Raw genomic sequence first — 15,916 nt, 5'->3', positions numbered from 1 at the left:
CTGTACGTCAAGAAAGTAATGAAAAACGTTCTAATCTAGATTCTAGTAAGGTTCCTGATTGTATTTTGGACGATCCTGGTACTTGGCCTCCAGTGATCAGTGATAAACTGCGACAGGAAAAGTACCATCTTATGCTGGTTTCTCCGCTTTTCAGAATAGATAAAAGCCTTTTTTCTATCGACCTTTCAAGGAAACGCTTCAGTGACACTACGTTGTACATGAGAACAGCCAATACCAGAATAAGTAAACCATTTCGACGTGAATTGTTAATGTGGAGCAAGCGTAAGACAGTATTCATGGCTTACCTTGCAGCATTTTAAAATGACATCAGAGTTAATTTGCAGAAGAAGGGTTTACTCTACAAAAAGTACACTACAGAAGACTTTATAGGTTGTTACCGATGCTTGCAAAAAGCTCAGAGCATCGAAAACACTATTTAGAATGGAAAATTCTTCAGACGTCATTGAAGGGACATGGTTTCAGCAGCAACCTTTAACAGATGATTAACTGTGAGCATAAAGATAGAAAGCTACATAAAAATAATTCTGGACACAACTTTTTTCTTAAGCAGTTGATGTTTAGCTTTCCAAGAGGAAAATGCTCTGATTGGTGATCTTCACAATGGAAATTTTTAGGGAATTTTGGAATTGATTGGAAAATATGACGCAGTATCTCCGAACATCTAGCCAAAGTGAAAGACAACCAACTGATGAACAAATGGATAATACGTCAAGCTCACTACCTAACATGGTACTCATTATGTCTACAGCGGACCTCCAACGACTTCTTGAGTTCATGCCACGTCGAGTTGCTAAATTACGGCGGGAAAAAGGAAGTCCGACGCGATATTGGGAGGTATGCGATGACTTTTGTCACCTGAGTGTGTATTTAACAATTTCTATGCACCACATCTTTCCTACTTTAAATTTTCATGAATATAAAATTGTGCACTATCAATGAATTACAGTTACAAGCAGTCAGTTCTTACTAATTCCTGTGTGTAGCAATTTTGGAGAGGGAGGAAGGTGGGGGCTAGAAACGGAATGTTGATATGGACCCTTAGTACGTAGAGTAGGGAGCAGGGGGGGGGGGGTTAATTGGTAGGGTACAAGGAAAATTCAGTCTACTACAGAAGTGATCCGTTACAAAATGTTCGACGACACATCCTAGAATATTGCTCAAGTGTCAAGTGTGTGGGGCCCCTACGAAATATAGCTAACGGGGCGTAATGAATGTATGTAAACAAAGAACGACAGCACGCATGGTCACAGGGCATGTTTCAGCCATGGGAGAGCACCGAGCGATTGCTGAAAACCTACACTGACAGACGCTTCAAAGTAGGCGCCAACTATCTCGTTATAACCTATTACAGAGAATCCAGAACAAGTATTAAGTGCGATATGCAGGAATATACTACAGCCCACTAAGAATGGCAGAAGTACGGACGCCGAAAACAAGATTATTCTAATTACAGTGGCAGATAGGCATTTAAACAATCACTCTTCTCACGGTACAGACGTGAATTGAACGGAAACAAGCCCTAATAACTGGTACAATACGACACACTCTCTACTATGAACTTCAAGGTAGTTTGCAGAAAATGGATGTAGACGCAGAAAAAAAAAATCGATGCGCTGTTTCTGGATGTTACAGCTATCACAGACATTAGTGTAATCAAACTTAAAGATACATTGCCACGTTCTTGAATGCGTTTTCGCGAATTCGATACCAAGATGTCACAAGCGCCAGATGTCTCCCATTGCAGAGGATGGCATTGATGACCGGGAGTCCCCACCTGGGTAGGTTCGGCTGCCGAGTTGCAAGTCTTTGCATCTAGCCCAACACTGGGCGATGTGCGAGTCGATGATTATGAAATAATTATGAGGACAACACAACACACAGTCCCCGAGCGGAGAAAATCTCCGACCCGGGCGCATTGCATGGCAGTCAGATCCGCTGACCACTCAGATTAGGAGTCGAACATGGCAGAGTATGCGACTAACAGCAGAAAACGTAGAGTTTAACGTCCCGTAGATGGAGTGGTCATCAGGGAAGTGTGTTGGGGCCAATCTTGAATTTTAATGTCCTTGCAGACAATGTTAATAGCAGGCGATGCTCTTATCTATAATGAAGTAATATCCTAGAAGACTGCACCAATTTCTGTCGAATATTGATAAGATTTCGAGTTGATACAAAAACATTAATTGTTTTAAATGTTAAAATGTGTAACATGGTGCAGTTCACAAAAAGAAAACACGTAGTATCCTATGATAACAATATCAGTGAGTCATCATAATTGAATTGACTATCTCGTACAAATACCTCGGTGTAACAGTTTTCAGTGATTTTAAATTGAATTATCACATCGGCTCAGTGACTGGCAAAGCAGGTTATAGGACAGTGGTGCTACCCTCCCTAGAGCATTTCTCTAGTATGTGGGACCCGTACCAAACAGAACTAACAGGGGATATTGAACGTATACCATGAACGGGCAGCAGAAATGATCACGGAGATGCTGAAGAAACTGACAAATGTTTGAAGCGGCCTACTTAACAAAGTTTCAAGAGTCACCGCCAGACACCACACTTGCTAGGTGGTAGCTTAAATCGGCCGCGGTCCATTAGTACATGTCGGACCCGCGTGTCGCCACTGAGTGATCGCAGACCGAGCGCCACCACACGGCAGGTCTCGAGAGACTTACTAGCACTCGCCCCAGTTGTACGACGACGTTGCTAGCGACTACACTGACGAAGCCTTTCTCTCATTTGCCGAGAGACAGTTGGAATAGCCTTCAGCTAAGTCCATGGCTACGACCTAGCAAGGCGCCATTAGCCTTAGATAGCTTGTATCTAAAGAGTCTCACTTGTATCGCCACGATCTCCAGATGTCTCATCAAGAACGATGTACAACTATGATGGATTAAAAGTTAAGTATTCAAGAAGCTACGTACTTTTCTTTATAGCATTCATTACGTATCCTGTTTCAGACCTCACTCCATCCTTCGTGAGTTAGCGCGTGCATCTTGGCCGCCTCTTTCAATTAGTGTGCGTAGTGTTGGCAAGTCTGCCGACACTACACTAGGAATACGACAGGGTACCCTAAGGAAACTGATTTAGTTATTGATTCACAATCCTTCAGTCCCCATCTTCACCTCAGCAACTTCAGTAAAACGTTTTCTTTCATGTCTGTTTTCATTCTAGGAAACAAGAAAAAGTCGCACGGGGCAGGTCGGGTAAGTATGTGGCTTAGGAAGAGGGGCACCATTTTTGGTCAAGAATTGTGGTACAGAGAGGCTGTGTGAGTAGGGGCATTGTCATGATGGAAAAAAACAGGCACCCGACTGCTACAAATCGAGCAGCTTCCACCGCACACCGTTGCGCCATATTTTCAAAAGTTCGACGTAGGAAGCTTTGTTAACTGTCTACCATGCGAAACAAACTCTGAATGAACAACTCTTCTGATATAAAAAAACGATTCATCGTTGTTTTAATGGTTGATTTCATCTGACGAGCTTTCTTGGGACGATGCAAATATGAAGTCATCCACTGACTTGATTGTTGCTTTGATTCAGGATCGTAGGCATAGCGCCAAGTTTCGTCACCTGTGATAATGTCTGAAACAAGGTTTGAGTCATTTCAGGACTCTTCTTTCAAAGCGCAGCGTGCTTCCACGCGACCTTATTTTTGTTGAGCAGTCAACAGTCGTGGCACCAATTTGGCAGCCACCCATTTCATTCCCAAATATTCCCTCGCAATTTACTGCACTGAACTCCAAGTCGCTCCCGACAGCCCCACAATTTCTTGAACGGTTCAGCGGCCGTGTTGATGACTACACGAATGTTTCCAACATTTTCATGTCTTCGGATCTTAGAAGGACTACCAGAACGAGGTTTGTCATCAACTGACGTTTCACAATTTTTCAAACGGAAAAACCAATGAGACACGAGTTTTTCCCATAGCATAGTCCTTGTACGCCGTTTTTAACATTTCGAGAGTTTCTGTTCCACTTCTTCCGAGCAAAAAACAGAATTTCACGGCCGCACGCTATTGCATAAACGAAAATCACGCATACAGTTGTCACTAAGAACTCTGCCGAAATATTCCTGTCGTCCTTCAGCGACGACACTCGACTTACTGACTCAGGAATGTTCGATCTATGCGCTCCTAGCCGCAAAACGGGATACTAAAAAAGCTCTGGCCACCAAAAAATTATTTCGGTTTCTGTTAGGTACCCCCTCGTATGCTATAACCCCTTTGTATCGCTCCCGCAGGGGCGCGAGGACAAGATTCAACGAACTGAAGTGCGCTCAGAGGCACTGAAGCAATCATCCTTTAGAAGATCCATAGCTGAATTGAACGGGAAGAACCGAAGAGAAGTACCCTCTGCCACGCGTTTCATAGCGGTTCGTAGAGTGCAGAGAAACTCGTATTGCTGAAAGATCAGGAAGGAAATACGGCGTGCCCTTTTAGAGAAATCATCCTGGCATCTGCCTTAAGTGATTTATGGAAATCACGGAAACCTAAATCTCGACGACCGAACGGGGATTTGAATCGCTATCCTTATGAATATGAGTCCAGTGCCTCAACCACCTCCCTCGGTGACCAATAAGCTCACCGCGTCCCAGGCGCCCATAAGGAACCATTACAGTGTAAGGCAAACTCGAAAGCAAGAGGTGGATATACTGTGGCGAGTATTGTAGTACCACTGACCCTGAGGATTCCGATGTCGTACGTGAGCTTGTCGTTGTCGAAGCCGTCGTGGATGAATGCCGCCTCCGCTGCCTGGGTCTGAAGGTTCGGATCGTCGAAGTCCCTGACGTTGGTCATGCCAGCGGACACTATCACTCGGCTCAGAGTCTGCCTGTAAAAAGGATAACAATATAAACAACCAGTATTTCCTGGCCACAGAGCTGCATCTATTGTTATTACAGTGGATCTTATCCTTTTTTATATAACAGGTTGTAACATTCCTTCCATCGCTACCTCTGCATAATGATTACTTAATTAAGGTTGTAATTACAGCTGGTTAACTACGAAGTAGACGGTACTTTTCATAACAAAACGGCAGAATGACCACCATACTGTCTGCATCCAATCTGGTGAGATGTTTTAGTAATTAAAAGAAATGTTTAAAATTTTTAGGCGGCCAAGTGAATAGTTCAGACCACCGATCCAGACGTCTGGGGCACTAGGCCTTTTTTCTGCCACTTACGGGTTCTTTCCCCCGTAACAATGTTCTGTTAATGTGGAAAATGCTAAATTGCTTCGTGGTTCGAAATCCATGATGAAATGTAATTTGCCCTATTAATGGCTGGGTGAAATACATCAAAGGTCAGAGGAACACAAGGGCATATCTCCCCAAATGCCTATGCCTAGTAAAGCAATGCGGAGTTAAACTAAACCTACAAGGTGATGAAAACGATAGATGTTAAAAATTAATCATCAAACAACTACTGCCATAAGGATAATTCAAATGGCTCCAAGCACTATGGGACTAAACCTCTAAGCTCATCAGTCCCCTAGACTTAGAACTACTTAAACCTAACTAACCTAAGGACATCACACACATCCATGCCCGAGGCAGGATTCGAACCTGCGACCGTAGCAGCAGCGCGGTTCCGGACTGAAGCGCCTAGAACCGCTCGGCCACACGGGCCGGCTGCCATAAAGATAACGAGAACTTAGAACTTAATATTATTCTACATATTTAGTTGATTTATTGGAATATTTATTTGTTTAGAAAATGTTGGCTGGAATGAAACTGATTAAGATCGGCAGTGGACGATTCTTCGCAAATGAGCGATGCCTCCGGCACACATGATCCATTTAACCGTAGTGTACTATATGTAAAATATACAGAGTTGTGTAAATGTGTTGTGTGTAATTAATATCAGTTTCAATCAAATATAATATCAATATTGACAGGCGCTTCTCCTTTTTTATTATTGGTGTAGTGAGTACTACAGTTAGATGCCAGTTTAGGCCACATAATTGGAGTGGATACCAACAATAGTTTTAATGACTGGGGACAAAGCTATAGTGACATCCTACATAAAAAAGCACATTAATAATTTCAGCGTCAGTTCCAAAAACTGTTTCTCTGACTGTGTGACTGCGCACAGAAATGTTACAAAACAATGAAGCAGGCGCTGAACCACACACGTGCCCACCGTCGGCTCTCATAGCTGTCGTTATACACTATGAGATCAAAAGTATCCGGACACCCCCCAAAACCATATTTTTTCATATTAGATGCATTGCGCTGCCACCTACTGCCAGGTACTCCATATCAGCGACCTCAGTAGTCATTAGACATTGTAAGAGAGCAGAATGGGGCGCTACGCGGAGCTCACGAACTTCGAACGTGGTCAGGTGATTGGGCGTCACTGTCATACGTCTGTATGCGAGATTTACACACTCCTAAACATCCCTAGGTCCCCACTTTCCGATGTGATAGTGAAAAATGGCTCTGAGCACTATGGGACTCAACTGCTGAGGTCATTAGTCCCCTAGAATTTAGAACTAGTTAAACCTAACTAACCTAAGGACATCACAAACATCCATGCCCGAGGCAGGATTCGATCCTGCGACCGTAGCGGTCTCGCGGTTCCAGACTGCAGCGCCTTTAACCGCACGTGATAGTGAAGTGGGAACGTGAAGGGACACGTACAGCACAAAAGAGTACAGGCCGACCTCGTCTGTTAACTAACAGAGACCGCCGAAAGTTGAAGAGGGCCGTAATGTGTAATAGGCAGACATCTATCCAGACCATCACACAGGAATTCCAAACTGCATCAGGATCGACTACAAGTACTGTGAAAGTTAGGCGGGAGGTGAAAAAAACTTGGATTTCTAGGTCGAGTGGCTGCTCATAAGCCACACATCACGCCGGCAGATGCCAAACGACGCCTCGCTTGGTGTAAGGAGCGTAAACACTGGACGATTGAATAGGGAATAACGTTGTGTGGAGTGACGAATCACGGTACACAATGTGGCGATCCGGCGGCTGGGCGTGGGTATAGCGAATGACCGATGAACGTCATCTGCCAGCGTGTTTAGTGCCAACAGTAAATTTCTGAGCGTTGGGGTTGTTGTGTGGTTGTGTTTTTTATGGAGGGGGCTTGCACCCCTTGTTGTTTTGCTTGGCACTATCACAGCACAGGCCTACGTTGATGTTTTATAGCACCATCTTGCTTTCCACTGTTGAGAGGAATTCGGGGTTGGCGATTGCATCTTTCAACACGATCGAGCACCTGTTCATAATGAACGACCTGTGGCGGAGTGGTTACACGACAAAGCATCCCTGTAATGCACTGGCCTGCACAGAGTCCTGGCTTGAAACCTATGGGATGTTTTGGAACGCCGACTTTGTGCCAGGCCTCACCGACCGACATCGATACCTCTCCTCAGTGCAGCAATCCGTGAAGAATGGGCTGCCATTCCCCAAGAAACCTTCCAGCACCTGATTGAACGTATGGCTGCGAGAGTGCTGTCATCAAGGCTAAGGGTGAGCCAACACCATACTGAATTCCAGAATTACCGATGGAGGGCGCCACGAACTTGTAAGTCATTTTCAGCCAGGTGTCCAGATACTTTTGACTACATAGTGTACGTCTTTAACTGAAGCGAATAATTTGCAGAAACGATCAGTGAGTCACACTTCTCCCTTAACTGCAAAATTCGACAAATGCTTCTCTGTTCAACGTTCGAAGAAGTGTTCCTGTTTGCTGTTAATTAAATTGTCAGGCCAACTTTGAAAACCACGTCTTTTATTGAGGGAGTTACTTCGAAGGTTTTTCACTGACAATGGACATGCTGAGTGCGAAGATTGGAAGAATATGAGAGATGTGGAATCAAATCCGGAACCAAACTTCCGAAAACCTGTGTGGAGACGAATTGTTAATATCACTGGACCATCAAAAGGTGATGTAGGAGAAGATCAGTTTACTTTTTGGCGAAATGTAGGAAGACACGACGGAGTACCGCCCCTATGGCATATCTTAAAAGACAGACGAATGAATGGAAAACATATGTTTACAGCATTTAGAGAAAAGTTTTCACAGTGTTAACTAGAGTACACACTTTGAAACTGCGAATGTAACAGGAATAAAGTACAGGAGAGAAAAGTTTGTTACGACAGTACTCAGACTGCAGTTAGAAGGACGCAAAATGGTCATAGCAGAAGAGAAGGGAGTGATATCGGGTTGTGGCATATCCACCATGTTATTCGGTCTGTACACTGGGCAGTCAGTAAAGGAAATCAACACGAAATTATATTAGACATACAAATTAAAATTCGGAAGAAGACATTACATTTTTAAGGTTTGCTGATGACGTAGCATTGATTCTGAACAATGGGGTGGCAAAGGACTTGGAAGATCATTCGAACAGAGTAGGTACTATCTACAAAATAAGTTTTAACGTGAACATAACAGAAGTAAAAGAACTGGATCATTGTCGAATTGAATCAGGCTGTGCAGGGGGTTTACATTAGGAAATGAGTTACTAAAATAGTGGAAGAATTTTTTTTTTTTTTTGACGATGGTCGAAACAGAGACTGTCGATAGTAAGTAAAAGCGTTTTTGGAAAAGAGGAATTTCTTAACATTGAATAGTGTGTTAGCATACCTTTTCTCAAAGTAAGCACGCCGGACAAAAAATTAGTCACCCCTTTCAGAGAACACGCATGTCGCTTTGGAATGTTGTAGAGGGTGTAGAACTGATGCCTTGGAGTCCCGTGGCCGTCCAGCGCTAACAGCAGCTATGTCAGAAAAGTTGTGCGAGCGTGCTTGCCTGTTGTGTGGAATCAGCGCAGTTTAATGAGTCAACATGGAGACGTGACACAAGGGCAGAAAGGAGCTGTGTCGGCACTAGGACTGTTGATATTTTTCAAAAAGTTTGGAATCTGATATATCGGTATTTAAAAACATATCACCGGATCAAGATATATCGATCAAAGTATCCGTACATCGAGGAAGAAGTTATCGACGTACTGGCCTAAAAAATATCGGCTACACATTGTAAATATAATGCCAGTTCCAGAGCTGTATATGTAAGTATTGATTTAGTATTAGATATTCTGTACATCAACAAGCTAGGACCCTTACTGTTCTCCTTAGAGAAAGAACTGAAAGCAAAACGACGCACGTTACGCTTGACGATAACCAGTTTCATAAAACTAGTAAGTGCATGGAAGTGGCGCTATAAAAGGTGTCCGTAGTTCGCTTTTGTCACGTATTGGATTTCTCCGGAACACTTTATGACGACTTTCCTGTTTTTTTATTCCTGCCAACGCCAGCGACCTAGCGGTTATAGTGTCAAAATTGCGTGGTGAAGTTAAACGTTGCAACTTCTGTTGGTAACTCACCGCAAAGACCAATCTTGTCATTTAGATTTTTGTTCATCAGTTTCAGCAACTGTTTTTGAAGAATGCTGATGTGAAGAAATAACACACTAATTGGTTTTTTTTTAACGTGACAGTTGTGCTATTCTTGTTATTCCGTTCACACCACTGCTACCTCCCCCCCCCCCCCACCCACCCCCACCATGCAACTGGATTTCTTCTTTGTGCCAGCTATACTTACTTCACACAGTCAAAGAGAAAGACTGGACGTGATGAAATTTAAGAAAGTAGTAACTCCTGTGAAAGCAAAATTAAGTTGTACTACAATTGCAAATATTTACCGAAAATTGCCAAAAGAAATATAATAGAAAATAAAAATATCGGTGCTCGACACCACAATTTCAATGTGCACCGAAAGAGACACCGTTGATATACATCGATACTATTTGGAAAAAATAACGATATACCTGTATATCGATATTTTCTCAACAGCCCTAGTCTGGACGTGCCCATGGCTACACCGTGAATGAAACTGCACAATTTGTTGACCCACCGACGTGGATAGTGCAAAGTGTCTATAATGGACAGTATACTGTTTGCAGCCGCCGTGTAACACAGTCAAGAACGGTGGTGGTAAAAAAGATCCTAACCAACACGGACTTGATATGAGCGTTATGCCTTGTTAGTAACGATCAGTTTGAAACCAGAGAGGAATAAATAGTAATTTTATATAGATAAAGAGTCTTTCCAGCAATATGTGCGAGAGAAGAGGTTTACTTCTAAACGTCGTAGAGATACAGCGAGATCCCTGCTGGACTGCATCATGATGAGACAGAGATTTCGAAATCAGCGGTTTATAAGGCATACCCAGGAACAGATATAGATTGATATCACAGTTTAGTAAAATGAAGAATAGGCTGTAGTTTAAGAGAATCGCCCAGAAGAATGGATGTGGAAAGAAACAGGATAAAGAACTCTAAAAAATGACGATGTGCGGTTGAAGCTCTCTGCGGATGTACATAGTTCGATAATGAATATCAAGTAAGCAATTGAGTCGTAGGGGAATGGACATCTCAAAGAAGAGTAATCACAGTAGCTGGAGAGATAGGTACAAGGGAGACAGCTGAGAAAAAACACTGGGTAACAGAAGTAATTCTCTAATTAATAGACGAAAGAGGGAAGTACAGAAATGTTCACGGAAAGACAGGAAGTGCGAGAAGTATTGCACAATCAGCACGCATCGAAGTCGCTGACAAGGATAATATAAAGAAGAATGGAAAAGAAAACTGAAGATGTGTTAGATAACAGTCAGTTTTTCCTTACGAAAGGAAAAGGCACTGCGGAGGCAATTCTGACGTTGGGCCTGCTAATGGAAGTAAGAAACGTTCATAAGATGTGTAGACATAGAAAAACCATTAGCCAATGTAAAATATCGCAACGCGAAACATAGGTGTAAAGCGAAGTGACTGTAATGTACAGTTTGTACAGAAACCAAGAGGGAACAATAAGAGCGGAAGACGAAGACCGAAGTATTGGAATTAAAAAGGGTGTAGGACTTTCTCCCTTGCAGCGCAGTTTATACATAGAAGAAACAGTGAGCGAGTAGGATTAAAATTCGGGTTGAAGGTGAAGAAGTTCTGCTACATACAAAATAAAACATGATGGACGAAGCAAAGAGGACGTAAAAATGAGCCTAGCACAGAAGAAATGGGGATTCGTGGCCATAAGAAGCCTACTAGTATCAAACATCGCTCTTAATTTCAGGACGAAATTACTGAGAGTGAGAATTGGGAGCACAGCAGTGTCTAGCAGTTAATCGTGGACTGGGGAAAAACCGGATAAGAAGAGACTCGGACCGTTTGAGATGCAGTGCTACAGAAGGATGTTTGGAATTATGTGCATTAATAAGATAATGAAAAGGTTATCCGCAGAATGGAAAAACGAAATTTGCGCGTGGTATTATTGACCGGAAGTCCCAACTGCGATGTTCAGTCACCTGGTGCAAGTAATTTTATTTGACGCCAATTGCGCGTTGATAAGAAGGTTGTATACGTGGAAGAAGCCGGGAGATACTGACAGGTTTCAGATAGATTATATAATGGTAAGAAAGAGATTTAGGAAACAGGTTTTAAATTGTAAGACATGTCCAGGGGCAGGTGTGGATTCTGACCACAATCTATTGGTTATGAATTGTGGATTAAAGCTGAAGAAACTGCAAAAAGGTGGGAATTTAAGGAGATGGGACCTAGATAAACTGAAAGAACCAGAGGTTGTACAGAGTTTCAGGGAGAGCATAAGGGAACAATTGACAGGAATGGGGGAAAGAAATATAGTAGAAGGAGAATGGGTAGCTTTGAGGGATGAAGTAGTGAAGGCATCAGAGGATCAAGAAGGTAAAAAGACGAGGGCTAGTAGAAATCCTTGGATAACAGAAGAAATACTGAATTTAATTGATGAAAGGAGAAAATATAAAAATGCAGTAAATGAATCAGGCAAAAAGGAATACAAACGTCTCAAAAATGAGATCGACAGGAAGTGCAAAATGGCTAAGCAGGGATGGCTAGAGGACAAATGTAAGGATGTAGAGGCTTATCTCACAAGGGGGAAAATTAATGAGACCTTTGGAGAAAAGAGAACCACTTGTATGAATATCAAGAGCTCAGATGGAAACCCAGTTCTAAGCAAAGAAGGGAAAGCAGAAAGGTGCTAGGAGTATATAGAGGGTCTATACAAGGGTGATGTACTTGAGGACAATATTATGGAAATGGAAGAGGATGTAGATGAAGATGAAATGGGAGATATGATACTGCGTGAAGAGTTTGACAGAGCACTGAAAGACCTGAGTCGAAACAATCCCCCGGGAGTAGATAACATTCCATTAGAACTACTGACAGCCTTGGGAGAGCCAGTCCTGACAAAACTCTACCATCTGGTGAGCAAGATGTATCAGACAGGCGAAATACCCTCAGACTTCAAGAAGAATATAATAATTCCAATCACAAAAAAAGCAGGTGATGACAGATGTGAAAATTACCAAACTATCAGTTTAATAAGTCACGGCTGCAAAATACTAACGCGAATTCTTTACAGACGAATGGAAAAACTAGTAGAAGCCGACCTCGGGGAAGATCAGTTTGGATTCCGTAGAAATATTGGAACACGTGAGGAAATACTGACCCTACGACTTATCTTGTAAGCTAGATTAAGGAAAGGCAAACCTACGTTTCTAGCATTTGTAGACTTAGAGAAAGCTTTTGACAATGTTGACTGGAATACTCTGTTTCAGATTCTGAAGGTAGCAGGGGTAAAATACAGGGAACGAAAGGCTATTTACAATTTGTACAGAAACCAGATGGCAGTTATAAGAGTTGAGGGACATGAAAGGGAAGCAGTGGTTGGGAAGGGAGTGAGACAGGGTTGTAGCCTCTCCCCGATGTTATTCAATCTGTATATTGAGCAAGCAGTGAAGGAAACAAAAGAAAAATTCGGAGTAGGTATTAAAATCCACGGAGAAGAAATAAAAACCTTGAGGTTTGCCGATGACATTGTAATTCTGTCAGAGACAGCAAAGGACTTGGAAGAGCAGTTTAACGGAATCGATAGTGTCTTGAAAGGAGGATATAAGATGAACATCAACAAAAGCAAAACGAGGATAATGGAATGTAGTCGAATTAAGTCGGGAGATGCTGAGGGTATTAGATTAGGAAATGAGACACTTAAAGTAGTAAAGGAGTTTTGCTATTTGGGGAGCTAAATAACTGATGATGGTCGAAGTAGAGAGGATATAAAATGTAGACTGGCAATGGCAAGAAAAGCGTTTCTGAAAAAGAGAAATTTGTTAACATCGGGTATAGATTTAAGTGTCAGGAAGTCATTTCTGAAAGTATTTGTATGGAGTGTAGCCATGTATGGAAGTGAAACATGGACGATAAATAGTTTGGACAAGAAGAGAATAGAAGCTTTCGAAATGTGGTGTTACAGAAGAATGCTGAAGATTAGATGGATAGATCACATAACTAATGAGGAGGTATTGAATAGGATTGGGGAGAAGAGAAGTTTGTGGCACAATTTGACTAGAAGAAGGGATCGATTGGTAGGACATGTTCTGAGGCATCAAGGGATCACCAGCTTAGTATTGTAGGGCAGCGTGGAGAGTAAAAATCGTAGGGGGAGACCAAGAGATGAATACACCAAGCAGATTCAGAAGGATGTAGGTTGCAGTAGGTACTGGGAGATGAAGAAGCTTGCACAGGATAGAGTAGCATGGAGAGCTGCATCAAACCAGTCTCAGGACTGAAGACCACAACAACAACAACAGATGATGATGAAATAGTGGTGGGCAAACACGCACACACTCAGTCCCGAGCGGAAAACATCCGCGTCCCGGCCGCGAATCGAAACCGGAAGACACGTACTGGAGATTCAGCAACGCTAAACAAAAGACCACTAGCTGCTGATAGGATGGGCGAAGAAAGAATCATATGGAAAACGCTGACAAGAAGAAGGTACAGGATGATAGGACATGTGTTAAGACGAGGTAATAATTACCATGGTACTAGTGGTAGCTGTAGAGGGTAAAAGCTGCAGGGAAAGACTAAGATTGGTATATATCTAAAAAATGATTGAGGACGAAGTGCTACTCTGCAAGAAAGATGTTGGCAATGGCGAGTAAGTCGTGCCAGGCTGCAACAGACCGGTCAGAAGACTGATGACTCGGAAAAAAAGAAATTAGCAGACCTACCGGTACGGGTAGAGGCAGTGACCAGCGGTGAGCACGTGACGGGCGTCTATGATGGAACCACCACAAAAGTGGCTGCCGCCGTTGCCGATGATATACTTGCGTTGCAGCGACACCTGGAAGGCAGACAAGGAGCTGTCAGTACGGCTGGATGTAGGCTATAGATTCTGGTGGTGGCAGACTGGAAGAAGTGAATGTGTATTAAAGTCTTGCGGCGGGGAAGATGCTTATAAAGAGGCTTGGTTTTGTCGGTTAGGTACATGATACACGAAGAACAGAAGAAAGGATTACGAGAGAGGTTAGCCTTGGCAGTACGAATGAGAGGAGAGAAAGGCTAATTGAGTCCTTCAATAAATTTCAGCTAGTAATATCGAATACTCTGCTCAAGAACCAACAAGGGGAGGAGGTACACTTGGAAAAACCCAGGAGATGGGGAGATCCTGTTAGACTACATCATGGTGAGACAGAGATTCCGAAATCAGATATTGGATTGTAAGGGGTGACCAGGAGCAGACATAGATCCAGATCCCAATTTAGTAATGAGAAAGAGTAGGTTGAAGGTTAAGAGACTGGTAAAGGAGAATCAATGCGCAAAGAAAACGGATAAGGGATTAACAAGGAATGAAGACATACGCTTCAACGTCTCTAAGTCTATAGATACTACGATAATGAATACCCCAGTAGGCAGGTCAATTGAAGAAGAATAAGCATATCTAAAAAGGCCAATCACCAAAGTGGGAAAGAAAAACATAGCTACGAGAAAGGTAGCTCGAACAAACTGTGGATTACAGAAGAAGTACTTCAGTTGATTGACGAAAGAGGAGAGTACAAAAACGTTCAAAAATTTAGGAACACAGAAATAAAAGTCACGTAATAATAAAATAAATAGGAATGCAGGGAAGCTAAGGCGAATTAGCTGCATGGAAAATGTGAAGAAATCGAATAAGGAACGACTCTCGGAAGGACTGATTCAGCATATAACAAAGTCAAAGCAATATTCTGTGAAACTGGAAGCTGGGCAGGAACAATGAGAGTGCAATGGGAATTCCACTGGTAAATAGAGGGAAATGAGGGTATAGATGGAAAGAGTGCATTGAAGGCCTCTGTAATGTGGAATACGTGTCTCACGACGTGACAGAAGAAGATACACGAGTCGGCAGGGAAGAGAAATGGAATACAGTATTAGAATCAGAATTTAAATAAATTTTTGGCAACTTAAGATCAAATAAGGCGGAAGAGGTAAACAACATTCCATTGTAATTTCTAAAATCATTGGGGTAAGTGGGGACATAACGACTATTGACGCAGGTGTGTAGAATGTATGAGGTTGGCGATATACCACGAGACTTTCGGAAAAATATCATCCTCACCTTTCCGAATATTGCAAGAACCGACAAGAGCATCAATTATCACACAATCAGCTTAACAGATCATGCATTCTGGTCGGTGAGAAGAATAATATACTGAGGATGTGTTACATGTCGATCAGTCTTGCTTTAGGAAAGGAGGCAACGTTGCGATTGATAATGGAAACAAGAGTAAAAAAAAGGATTTGTCCACCTGGAAAAGGCGTACCACAATGTAAAATGGTGCAAGATGTTCGATATTCTGAAAAACATGGGGTTCAGCTATAGGGAAAGACAGATAATATATAACATGTGCAACATCCAAGAAGAAAGAGTAAGACTGGAAGACCAAGAACGAAGTGTTTGGATTAGAAAGGATGTAAGACAGAGTGTAGTCTTTTTCTCTCACTGTGTATTACATACATCGAAGTAGCACTGACCGAAATAAAATATAGAATAAGAACAGGATTAGCATTCAAGCTGAAAGGATA

At 42.4% G+C, this 15,916-nt stretch overlaps 1 protein-coding gene across 1 annotated transcript in view; it reads right to left on the bottom strand.

The window, feature by feature from the left end:
• LOC126234687 (trypsin-1-like) overlaps positions 1–15,916 on the bottom strand; it is a 63,657-nt gene that overhangs the window by 24,435 nt on the left and 23,306 nt on the right. Inside the window, exons 3-4 of the mRNA XM_049943426.1 lie at positions 14,083–14,195; positions 4,710–4,860 (exon numbers count right to left, since the gene is read on the bottom strand). Of these exons, the coding sequence (XP_049799383.1) occupies positions 4,710–4,860; positions 14,083–14,195 (264 nt within the window). The remainder of the gene's footprint in view (positions 1–4,709; positions 4,861–14,082; positions 14,196–15,916) is intronic.

Source organism: Schistocerca nitens, chromosome 2, assembly GCF_023898315.1.
Source record: "Schistocerca nitens isolate TAMUIC-IGC-003100 chromosome 2, iqSchNite1.1, whole genome shotgun sequence".
Taxonomy (NCBI): domain Eukaryota; kingdom Metazoa; phylum Arthropoda; class Insecta; order Orthoptera; family Acrididae; genus Schistocerca; species Schistocerca nitens.
Note: the sequence above shows the minus strand (reverse complement) of the source record. Positions and strands in the feature narration are given on the sequence as shown.